General features: G+C 34.7%; 1 protein-coding gene across 4 annotated transcripts in view; it reads left to right on the plus strand.

Moving 5' to 3' along the window:
- The window catches only part of USP15 (ubiquitin specific peptidase 15), a 118,210-nt gene that overhangs the window by 91,813 nt on the left and 13,464 nt on the right, over positions 1-12,933 (plus strand). For all 4 annotated transcript variants that reach the window (XM_046012260.1, XM_046012261.1, XM_046012262.1 and 1 more), the window contains 5 exons: positions 4,854-5,027; positions 7,153-7,311; positions 7,391-7,615; positions 12,644-12,727; positions 12,818-12,912. In XM_046012260.1, the coding sequence (XP_045868216.1) occupies positions 4,854-5,027; positions 7,153-7,311; positions 7,391-7,615; positions 12,644-12,727; positions 12,818-12,912 (737 nt within the window). The remainder of the gene's footprint in view (positions 1-4,853; positions 5,028-7,152; positions 7,312-7,390; positions 7,616-12,643; positions 12,728-12,817; positions 12,913-12,933) is intronic.

The following is a 12,933-nucleotide window of genomic DNA, read 5'->3' on the forward strand; positions in this document are numbered from 1 at the left end:
TTCTTTATTATGAGTTTTTACTTACTCTCTTTTACATTAAGAACTGAAACTACTGGTACAGAATCCTTTTCTTCATTCTGATTATAGCTTTATTTTTAACATGGTATTTGACAAAATTCTACCCAATTTTAGGAACAACTGTAGAAACCATTATGATATAAACAAAATGTGGTTTAAGATATGTGTCTTATGATCAGTCACATTACCTCATATTTGGACTTCACTTGTTTTGGTGATGAGTTGCCAGAGGCAGTTCTCCTTGAAATACTGAAGTATTGGTATTTGTCAGTGGTAGGGAGTTGAAATCTGAATTAACAAAGGTGAAGCTCAAAATGGCATGTGACTGGTAAAATGTCACAAAACTCATAAATAGCCACAAAAATAACGTACAAATAATGTTTCTGTAATTCCTTTTGTTTTTATGATAGATTTATATCTATATTCTCAGATTTTACTAGGAATAACCATGCATGCTAAGAAAGGATGAGTTTTGTTCTTGTTTTACAGTTCGAGAATCATTGAGAGCAAGAAATACATCCACATAGGCACACATCACATGTTGTGTGATTTCAGGTCCATGTTATGTCACTCAGTAGTAAAGTATCTTACAGGTTGAAAAGAAATTCCCTATGTCTACATATGTAGGGCTTTTAATATACATATGTCTTAAGAAAGGAATTATTTGGGGACAGTCCCAATCAGATGGAAAAGTGTGATGTTTGTTATAATAGAGGAATCTTTGAGAGAGATGCTTCAGAACTATGATTATGGTGGTTTTTATTCTTGAACCAGCCAAAATATTTATTCTTCAAAACATTGTATTTAATGGCAACCAGTCCAAGTGTCCAGTTTTCTTGTACTTGTCAAAGATGTTCATGTTTCTAAGATAACCTCATGTTAAAAGATAGAATGAGTTGCATGAATTATAACATAAGAGTACATTATGATCAGTATTAAGAAATGACCTTCTGCCACAGTGATGGCATTGAATACTGATAACACTTAAGGCATGGAAAAATTTTAGTTGTTTGATCTGTATTCTAATTATACCTTGAAATTTGTACTAAAAATTATAAAGAGAACTTTTATTATTGTAAGTGGTCTTTATACTATTTTGAGAATAATATATTATTTTCAAGGTGAGAGAGAAGGCATTTTCAACATGAGAAACAAAAGTCTGATTCAGTGTCCGTTTTTAAACTATTATGATATGTGCATTAGTAGAACACTTAAGCTGTCTGTTGAATTTCTGTATTTGTATGTCTTTGTATAACTTTTTTTTAAAATGAAGCTTGTGAGTTTCATTTTTTTTTTTTTTTTCCAGCTTGTGAGTTTCTTAAAACATTGTGTTCTGGTGTACACCTGAAACTAATGTAACATTGTGTGTCAACTATACTTAGATTTTTTTTTTAATTGTGTTTAACAAATAGAATGCTTTTTTGGACCATAGGACTTAATGGTTGAAATTTGAATATGATTATCTCAAAATATATTGGTTATGATATCTTGACGCATAATACAAGCACTTATCATTAAAACTATTTGGTTTTTTGTTGTTGTTGTTGTTGTTGTTGTTATTTAGTTTGTAATGTTGAATTATAGTCAGCTTCAAAACCGCATGTGTCACTTTGAAAATAATCATTGGTCTCTGTGTCAAGGACTTAAGAAAATCTAAGCAGAGACCCCCTACAAGGCAGGTAGTGGATTGAATGAAAGTGAAACAAAAGCATGGGGAGGTTTGTTTGTTTTTTGGGTTTTTTTTTAATATTTATTTTAAGTAATCTCTACACCTATTGTGGGGCTCAAACTCATGACTCTGATATTAAGAGTTGCACAAAAGCATGGGGAAGTTTTTAATAAATACTGTCCTTCTTTGGCTTAGTATTCAGGTAAAAGTGCTTGAAGAAACTTTTGAGATTATTCATTACCAGCTAATATATTTTTGCCTCATCTAGTAATAATTCATTCAAGAAAAAATTAAGCACTCTGTACTAAACATTGAAGGAAAAGAGTAAAAAAAAACTAAGAGGATAAAAACATTTGTTAATATCGGGGAAAACATGTTTTATTAATCATGCATTTATTGTACACATGCTGAGTGCTGGAGATATACGTATAATTGATATTATGGCTCCTGCTCTCATGAAAGTCTCAGTCCATTTGGCAAGACAGACAAACTAAAAATTGAAATTACACTATGTTATAAAATAAGTGCTATAATAAAATGAGCATTATGCATTATGGAAACATACACATGGAAACACTATAAGGAAATATAGGAATACTTCCTAAACAGGATGCATGACTCTTGATGCTTTAGTAGACGTTAGTAGGACAAAGAAGATCTATTTCACATAGATGGAGTGATACTGCAGATTTACAGAGTGAGAGATTGCAAGGAGCCACAAGTAATTAAATGAGGCTAGGATGGAGTCAGACAAAGGGATTAGCAAAACCTGAGGCTACATAAGAAGCAAAAGACACTCTTCCAAAAATTTGAGATTTTTACCTGAAATTGCTATTAAAGGATTTATAGCAAGGAAATGACATGATTAGATAAAATTTTAGAAAGATCACTCTAGATGCTACTGGAAAGCTACAGAATTTTCAGTTACATTTGGAAGCTCTTTGCAAGATAAGGATACATGTAAATAAGTAAGTGAAAAAGTTCAAAAATTATTTGTGTTTGTACACCTTGGGTCTTAGTTTGGTCTAACCGTCATTTAGGTTCTTTGTATAATGGTGTTACAGACAGTAGTGAAATATCATATACTTCGTATAACTCTGAACTGATCAAAGACAAGGATTTGAAAATATATATATAAGGATTTGAAAACTGATTGTTGGAAATGCTGTCTGACCGCCTCCCCTTTGCCTCATTGACTATATATATAGTGTTGATCCTATTTGTACTAAATCAGATGATGCTACTAAGTGATGGCATTTAGTGTAGCCATGGTGTATTCTGGGTTGCCTGACCCTACCTCTAGTGCTGGGTTTGTAACTAAAAGAACATATAATGGAAAAGGAAGAGAGAATGAATCCCAAAGGTGTGTAAGCTTATGGTGATAGGTTGAGGTATAAAAAGAGTTTAGAAGTACGAAAGTATCCTTTCCCAAATTGCCTCCTACACTGTAACCTACCTATCTTCCTCTTGCTCACATTAAAAAATGACTTGTAAATTACAGTAAAGTCTGTGTAGTCTAACCCAAACATTTTTTACTGTTTCTATATTGTTTTCATTGCCCAAGAATTATAGAATAACAGATTCCACATTGTAAATAGTTCTCTCTTTTTGCCTTATGACAGGGGCCAGATTACCAGTTTGAGCTGTATTATTTTTATTTCATTGAAAATATCAAAATAGATATTATAGTTACTCCAGTAACTATATTACATATATACTACTTCAGTAAATATAAATTAATTCATATTTGAAACCACAGAATAGAACTTTATGATTTAATTCAAAAAAACAAATATGCCTAATCCTGAATTTTTAGCCAAACAGTACATGGTATATAGACATAGTTTATGATACCCAAGTTATTGGCATAAACCCAGCAGGCTGAACTTTTAATAGCTACCAAGACTTTAATCCCAGTCTCTTAATCCAAATGAATGGTAAGCAAGCTTTGAAAAACCTTGATTTCCAGGGCGCCTGGGTGGCTCAGTCATTAAGCATCTGCCTTCGGCTTGGGTTATGATCCCAGGGTTCTGGGATCAAGCCCCTCATGGGGCTCCCTGCTCAGCGGGGAAGCCTGCTTCTCCGTCTCCCACTCCCCCTGCTTGTGTTCCTTCTCTTGCTGTCTCTCTCTCTCTCTCTCTGTCAAATAAATAAAATCTTTAAAAAAAAAATCTTGATTTCCATTAATATAAATTCAAGCTCTCGTAAGAATGGATTTCGACTCCTTTAGATGCAAGCAACTACTTCACTTAAGTACCTTGCCACTTGACTCCCAAGACAAATGTCTTCCTGCAGCAAAAGAAAGTGACCTGTATGACCATGTCTGTCAGTCATTACATAGTCTATTTGATGATTCTAGACATCTAATAAAGTATATTGGGTTTATAGTTAAGTCAAATTGTATGGTATTATTGACTTAAAATCATTCATCTTGAGATAATATATTGTAGAAAAACTATACTCTGCCATCTATTTTATTTTAAATCCTAAATTATTTCATTCTAAATGGAAATAGAGATGGAGAATTAACTTATTCATAGTTTTAATCTTGCCATAAAGGAAAATTGGATTGTTAAAGTATTGAAGAACTTGATGATATAAGAACACACTCAGCTAGAGTTCACATAACAAAAGTCGGTTTCCTCAGGCTCAGCTAATCTGTACTGTCCCTTTTAAAAATGGTTGACCAAATGGAAAACATAAAGGCTGCTCTTTCATGATAAGGAATTGACAATGGAAGCAGTAAATACCTCTTTAAAGTTAATTTCTTGTTGCACTCTATCTCAGTTTTTACCTACTCAGGCTAATTTGCAGGTGCCTGGGATGAGTAGACAATCCATAATTTCTACCAATCAAGTAAAAGAAGGAAAGAAAACTCTGAGCTTCTCTCCCAGTTAACAGGTAGTTTGCTGTGGTTAAAATTAATGCAGATTTTACAGCAACAAATTAGCATTTTCATTTATTATAAGTAATTGATCTGAAATTTGGGAAATGAATAGTTGAGTGCATCATTTGAGTGTTTATTTGACTAATTACTTATTAGTTCAAGAGACCATCATGTAAATTTTTCTCTGTATATTATGGCAAGTCAGTTTGTTTCTCTCTTCGTTTTAACATGTTTAATGTGTGGTTACTTTTACTTGAAAATGTGTTTTATTCTTTGCAGTGTTTGAGCAATACACCTCCACTTACTGAATACTTCCTCAATGATAAGTATCAAGAAGAACTGAATTTTGACAATCCCTTGGGAATGAGAGGCGAAATAGCTAAATCTTACGCTGAACTGATCAAACAAATGTGGTCTGGAAAATTTAGCTATGTCACGCCAAGAGCCTTTAAGGTTAGTATAGTAAGTACATTTTCTATAACGGCTGCATCATCCCCAAGAGGACAAAAACAGGTTCTTTGGGGAAGGAGTGAAAAAAATCATAGCTGTTAAATTGATTTGTGGCCCTCCATAGGGACCCAGCACAAACAGATACACAATATATCTGTGCTATTAAATTTCCTGGGTGGGGGATGGGACAGATGATTACTTTAAAATGTCCAAAAAGGTTCTAGGGGATGGGGAGGGAAATAATGAAATGCTGGAAAACACTGTTTGGGTATAAAGTGACAAGAAACAGCAGAGCATATGCAGGTTGCTTTAGAATACAGTGCATATCTAAGAAACCTACATAAATTTTTATTACAAATGTAAAGGCTAAATTTGAGCATGTCATTAAAGTCTAATAACTCAGTTTATTTTGAGAGTCATTGTAAGTTTGAAATATTATTGAAATGAAACTAGTCTGCAAAACCAGCACTGCATATTAATTAAATATTTTCAATATAATCCTTAAACTTTCAAGTTTATTCTTTTTTTTTTTTTTTTTTTTTTTTTTTTTTTTTTTTTAAAGATTTTATTTATTTATTTGACAGAGAGAAATCACAAGAGAGGCAGGCAGAGAGAGAGGAAGGGAAGCAGGCTCTCCGCCAAGCAGAGAGCCCGATGCGGGACTCGATCCCAGGACCCTGAGATCATGACCTGAGCCGAAGGCAGCGGCTTAACCCACTGAGCCACCCAGGCGCCCTCAAGTTTATTCTTATTTGTGAAGTGGTTACCTCTTAGAACCAATAAAACCTCAAGTAATTTAGTTTGCCATTCAAATAAGAATTGAGCTGAAATTTAGTTTTTGTTTTGTTTTTTTTTTTAATTTATTTACTTGACAGAGATCACAAGCAGGCAGAGAGGCAGGCAGAGAGAGAGAGAGAGAGAGGAGGAAGCAGGCTCCCTGCTGAGCAGAGAGCTGGATGCAGGGCTCTATCCCAGGACCCTGAATTCATGACCTGAGCCGAAGGCAGAGGCTTTAACCCACTGAGCCACCCAGGCGCCCCGAGCTGAAATTTAGTTTTATATAGTTAAAAAATTTTTCCATTTTATTTTTTAAGATTTTTGTTTATTTGACACAGAAAGCAGGGAAATAATTTTTCTAGAGAATAAGCAGTTTTCAGCTTTTATTTTAACACAAACTTAAATGATACTCATATAGGATATCTACTGGGCAACATTTTATTAACTATATATTAGTTCTTAAAAAATAAAAAACAACAAATGAAAACACTACTGCATTTATGTATCTTCTTTAACTTTCTAAGCTTTGGACAACCTGGTTTAGACAAACTGTTTCTTAACCCTTACCCGTGATTCCAGTTAGTTTTATTTTACTAGATACTGTCTTAAAATTATGTGTAAACAGGGTCCTGATATCTGACTTTTTCTTTCACATTTCTTCAGTTTTATCAAAAAAATACTAGTATTGCAAAGACTAGGAAAATTATATATGAACACAAACATTCCTGTTATCCCTGAGATTTATCCTCTTTTTACACACAGAAACAAAATGAGAGCTTTGTAATTTTTTCTATGACCCTAAAGTAATATTGAATTTTGATAGTCTTTAGTATTTCCAAATCCTTTGTACAGAACTTTACTATATTTTCTCTCCTCTGGTCTTATCTGTATTACAGATTAGTTACTTTAAAATGTTTATTTAAAAAATGTTTTAAAGATATGTAATTATATGTATTTATTTATATGTAATTACCATATCTGCAAATGACTGCAGAAGTGCCACAAGTTGATTTGGAGGTTACAAATAAATTTTATTTTTTTTTAAAGATTTTATTTATTTATTTGACAGAGAGAGATAACAAGTAGATAGGGAGGCAGGCAGAAGGAGAGAGAGAGAGGGAAGCAGGCTCCCTGCTGAGCAGAGAGCCCGATGCGGGACTGGATCCCAGGACCCTGAGATCATGAACTGAGCCAAAGGCAGACGCTTAACCCACTGAGCCACCCAGACGCCCACAAATGAATTTTAGCAGTCAGTGAATTCACAAAATATGAGACCCATGAATAGTGAGAATCAAATTTTTTTAATCAGTCTTGTCCCTATAACTGATTTTATAGTTTGCTTTTCTTACAGACACAAGTAGGACGTTTTGCACCTCAGTTCTCCGGATACCAGCAGCAGGACTGTCAAGAGCTATTAGCTTTCCTATTAGATGGATTACATGAAGATTTGAATAGAATTAGGAAAAAACCATATATACAATTAAAAGATGCAGATGGAAGGCCAGATAAGGTAAGTTTAATGATATTATTGTCACCACTGTTACAATAATGTTATATCTCTGTGTAATATGTGTCTATTTTTCTTACAGATTGTTGCTGAAGAAGCCTGGGAAAACCATTTAAAAAGAAATGATTCTATCATAGTAGATATATTTCACGGCCTTTTCAAATCAACTTTAGTTTGTCCTGAATGTGCTAAGATTTCTGTAACATTTGATCCTTTTTGTTACTTGACACTTCCATTGCCCATGAAAAAAGAACGTACGTTGGAAGTATATTTAGTTAGAATGGATCCACTTACTAAACCTATGCAGGTAAATCATGATTATTTTCTTTGCATTTCTTCCTTTTATAAAAACTTGGTGTTGAGAACTTGTGGCTCAAGCACAATTCAATAATAAGTTTATTTGTGTAAGATTTTATAAACTAAATACTTAGGAAATTTCAGTACAGCTTTTTAGAATTTTGAAAAGGTGAGGGATGTGTAAAGTATTATTTGTAAAAGCAAAATTCTCAAAGTCTTTTTCTTATGAAAGAAAAATGATAGGTTGTTCAATTTACAATGTTAGGATAAATATGAGCTTACCAAAGATTAATAACATTATTTTTCCCGTTTTCCAACTTGAACTTTAATGTTAATTATACATTTTTTCTAATGACTGCTGGAAGTAGAACTAATACCATACATTTTGATTCATGATTTGATAATAGTATACTTAAATACTTCCGATATTTAGGCATGTTAACTTGGAATAGAAATAGAAATTTAGTTTGGCTATAAATACTTGCTTCACTAATGTTCTAAGCAAAGCAGTATATTTTCTCCCTTCATTAATCAATTAATCCTTCTCTGACACCGGAACCACCCTTAAAAAAAGTAGTTCTTCCTCTTCTACCTTCAGTTCAATTCTGTCATCACACTTAATAAATTTTATTATGACCTTTCGTTTACTTATATTTTCTCCACTAGACCATGAGTTCTTTAAAGATGGGGACTTTGTAAATCTTTGTATTTCCAACCTCCATAACTTGTAGTACTACTGATGCAGAAATATTCAAAAATTATATTCATTGAAATATGTGTTGGGCACCTCATGAAATTGTAAAGCTCTGTTTGGCAAACAGGAGACATGGTTCCTACTTTAGAAGACTGTTTACTGAAGATCTTTTGCTTAGAGTTCCAACCAGACAGTGCAGTTTCTTAGAGCATAGTAGTTATAAACTGAGTGGCTTTAAACAACAGAAATTTTTTTTCTCACAATTCTTGGGGCTGGAAGACTAAAATCAAGAGTACCAGCATGGTTGGTATCTAGTGCAGACTCTCTTCCTGGTTTACAGACAACCTTGTCCTCACTGTGTTTAGAGAGAGCACAGTGAGAGAGAGCACCTGTTTGCACATAAGCTCTGTCACATCTCCTTATAAGCGCACTAATCCCATCATGAGGGCCTCACCTTTTTGATCTCATATAAACCACCCAAAAGCCCCCGGTCCAAATACCATTACATTAGTGGTTAGAGTTTCAACACTAAATTTTAAGGGGGCACAGTTCAGTCAATAACAATATCATGAAATCTGTATGAAAGGTCTACTTTTGAGCAAAGTTAAAATCTTAACCATTAATTTAGTGTAAGTTTAGGTTTACTGTCAACAAGGACACAATAAATGAAGTATTCATAATAAAAGTATAGTCCTTTCATTCAGAGTGATTAAAGTCTAGTAAAGACTAGTCATATACTTAATGCACATTTCCCCTATTTCTTTTGCTACTTTATATGTTTCCTTCATGAACTCATTGAACCTGATACCCTCATGTCAATATCTCATTCAGTAGTACTAAGAATATTGAGCAGGGCCAGAAAAGGCCTGCTGTTATTTTTGGCCAGGGGAATAAATGTTCACATTTCTAAAATCACACCCTTTAGTAAGCATAGAATTGTTAATGTTCTTTTCAGTGGAGGGAAACTGTAACAATGCTAAACTACACTAGTACCTCTAGTTTGGAAGTTTGTAAATATATGCCAGTGAGTATAATGGAATGAGAGAGAAGCATAAAACAATAAGTAAAATTTATTGCAACAAAAAAATAAATACACTGTTTTTCTACATTACATTTGTTAAAGACAGTACTCTCCCATGCTAGTAATACAAAGTAATCTTTATTACATAGAGACAGATTGCATTCAAATTTCACATTAGCCTATAAGGCATGTACTGAATGTTCTCCCATAATTTGGGTTTTAAATTGTTTTCCCAGCAATATGAATTCCATTAGTATACCTTTTTTCTTTTTTTCTTTTTTTTTTTTTTTTTTTTTAGATTTTATTTATTTATTTGACAGAGACACAGCGAGAGAGGGAAAACAAGCAGGGGGAGTGGTAGAGGGAGAAGCAGGCTTCCCTCAGACCTGGGATTGAGCCCAGTCCGGGACTCGATCCCAGGACCCTGGGATCATGACCTGAGCCAAAGGCAGATGCTTAACTACTAAGCCACCCAGGTGCCCCAGTATACCTCTTTTCACTTGGTGGCCAAAACTACAGATTTGTGGAGATTGGAGCCATGGTCAGCACAAAGAATTGGGCATTTTTTTCCTACTTGGAGGCAGTAACAATTCAAATACAAAATGATGGGCTCATTAACAGTGTGCTTTAACCAGCTGGAGAGGAAAGGGAAATGAACTGAGTTAACTTACTTGATGAGTTTTCCCATTACTGAAGTTGATTTAGGTCATAGTTTATTAGTAATTGTACTGAACATGTATTAGGTATCGGACTCCCATACTCTGCGAAGTGCTGGAAATCAAAGGTGTTCCTGGTTCTTGTTCCCAAGAAGCTTTTCATACAGTGTGAAAAATGCTGTGACAGGGTACTGTAGGAGTATACAGGAGTGATATACCCCAACTTACCAATACACCTGTGTTGAATCCTGAGGATGATTAGGTTTTAAGCGTGTGAAAGCTGGAAATAAAGACACTGTAGAGCACAACAGTGGGATATACAAAGAGCTAAAGGCAAAGAGGGTATGGCCCACATCTGGAAATTTTAAGTAGATAATACAATAAGCAGAAGTGCTGTAATAAAGAAATTTGCTGCCATGGAAGGAAGTTTGGACTTCATCCTAAAAATGAGGGGAGCCATTAAAGATTATTAAATGAGAGATTACGTGACCAGATTTGTATTTGAGAAAGAAGACCCAGGCTAGTGCAAAGATTGGATTGGAAAAGCTTAGGCCAGATGTACTAAGACCATGTAAGTGAGTTTTGCAGTGATCAGATGATAAATGAAAAGGGCTTGAGCTCTTAAGATTAGTGTCAGGATGGCAATTAGAAGAAATAGTTGAATACAAGGAGTAAAAATGTTTAAGAGTATTCACAGATGATGCCAAGCTTATTGGGTTGCAAAACTGAGGAGACAGAGGTGCTATTTGTTTTAATGGGATATACAGGAAGAAATGTTTAGAAAGAAACCTGTTTTAATATTGGATATGCTGACCGAACATGACCTAAATCTGTGTTAAGTATTGTACATGTTGAGGTGCATGAGGAAAATTTAGGTAGAGCTATCAGTTGGCATTGAGTTTCCCTATCTATACTGGAGGAGAGATGTCTGTGCTTGAGATAGAAATTGGGCAGTGAACTCTATGAAAATAATAGTGAATGTCTTAGAAGGATGAGATTCCTTAAGGCTAGGGTGATCCTGTAATGTATCATCTAAACCAGAATTCTCTTAAAAATAAAAGGGGCCATTATTAATAATTATACCAGGACAGCAGGCTCATCCAGGACTGGCCAAAGCAAACTGGGATATATTGTCACCTGTTCTAAAGAGAGCCTATACAGTCAAGAAGAGGGCTAAGGGGGCAGGGGAGGGGGGCTGGTGGGTAGCGTCTGGGTGGCTCAGTATGTTAAGCCTTTAATCATCTGCCTTGGGCTCACGTCATGACCGCATTGTCCTGGGATCAAATCCCACATTGAGCTCCTTGCTCAAGGAGGTGCCTGTTTCTTCCTCTGCCTTCTGCTCCCCCTGCTTGTGCATGCGCTCGCTCACTCACTCTCTGACAAATAAATAAAATCTTAAGAAGCAAAAAAGATTAAGGTTAAAATTCTAAAGGAATTTGACTACCTTGGTAACAGGTTAAATAATTAAATGAGGACAAAAATCTTGGGATGGATTGATAAGTGAATGGGAAGTGAGGAAGTGTTAAGATAGTGTAGACATTACTTTTAGCAAGGTTATTTATAAAGCAGATAAGAAAGGGAGATAGAGGGAAGAGGCAGTGAGGGAATGGTTTATTTCATTCTTTTTTCCTTTTTCTTTCTTTTTTTTTTTTTTTTGAGAGACTTGTAAATTATTTCACTGCTTATGTAAGGATTAGAACAAAATGGAATAAAGGCTGATTGCTGGTTCCCAAAGAAATGGAACAGGATGAGATTCAGAGCACAGATGCTAGGTTTAGCCTTAGATGGGAAGGGTGACACCTGATTCTTTTCCTGTGTAGAAAGAGATGGAGAAAAGGATCATTTAGAAGTTTGTTGAAGGACACAAAGTTGGAGATTTTCCTATCCAGTAGCCTCTTTTTTCCTTTTTCTTTTCTTTCTTTTTTTTTTTTTCTTTGTATTCTGTGGACAGTGAAGGGAGAAGTGGTTAAATAGGAAGCCTAAGGAATGGTGAGGATTTTATATAGTTACTGAGAGAAATGGAGGAAGAAGTAAATAAGGGAGGCACAGAATTTCTGGCTAGTGTTGAACAATCAGTTAAAACTTGGGCACTGTGCATTTGTAGCAAACCAGTCTCTAGGTTGGTTAGTTTTCTCCAGCATATCAAACAGCTCTAAGAAACTATAGCAAGAATAAAATTGAATAACAAAATAGTTAAAGGTTTTGCAGTGCAGTAGTTGAAATGATGAATCATGTGGGATCTGGATGGAAGGCCATGAAGACAGTAGGAAGCTGGAAAACCAGGGGAAAATTGAGAATTAAAAGGACTAAAGCTCTAAGTGTAAGCCAAGAATGGGGAAGAACAAGTTTCCAGGAGAAGTAATTAATGGTTAGTCAGTAGCCTGATAAGAGTTTAAGAAACCAGAGGTAGAACAAGTTTATGACAAGATGCAAGAAGTGAACTATAGTTGAATGTAAGTGTGGGTCTTTGAACCAAAGAGCCAGGGAACAGTAAGGCTAAAATAAATTATCTATAGAGACATCGCCAGGGAGGATGATGGTAGGATTGGAGAAATACACTGTAAAATAAATACCAAGTGAATGTGAGGAAGCAACCATGAGTTCATTTTCATCTATTGAGTATTTTTTCCAAAGTAATAAATTCATTGCAATTTTTTTGTTTTTCAGTACAAAGTGGTTGTCCCCAAAATTGGAAACATACTTGATCTTTGTACAGCATTGTCTGCTTTGTCAGGAGTACCTGCAGATAAGGTAATGTATTTCTGGGTTTGAAGTATGTAAACTGGAGTTTAGTTTTTCAGTGATGTAAAACCAGCTTAATAGAAATTTATTTCCTTTTAGATGATAGTTACTGATATATACAATCATAGATTTCACAGAATATTCGCTATGGATGAAAACCTTAGTAGTATTATGGAACGGGATGATATTTATGTGTAAGTATAAAATTCATTGTG

The sequence above is a fragment of the Meles meles genome, chromosome 7 (assembly GCF_922984935.1).
Source record: "Meles meles chromosome 7, mMelMel3.1 paternal haplotype, whole genome shotgun sequence".
Taxonomy (NCBI): domain Eukaryota; kingdom Metazoa; phylum Chordata; class Mammalia; order Carnivora; family Mustelidae; genus Meles; species Meles meles.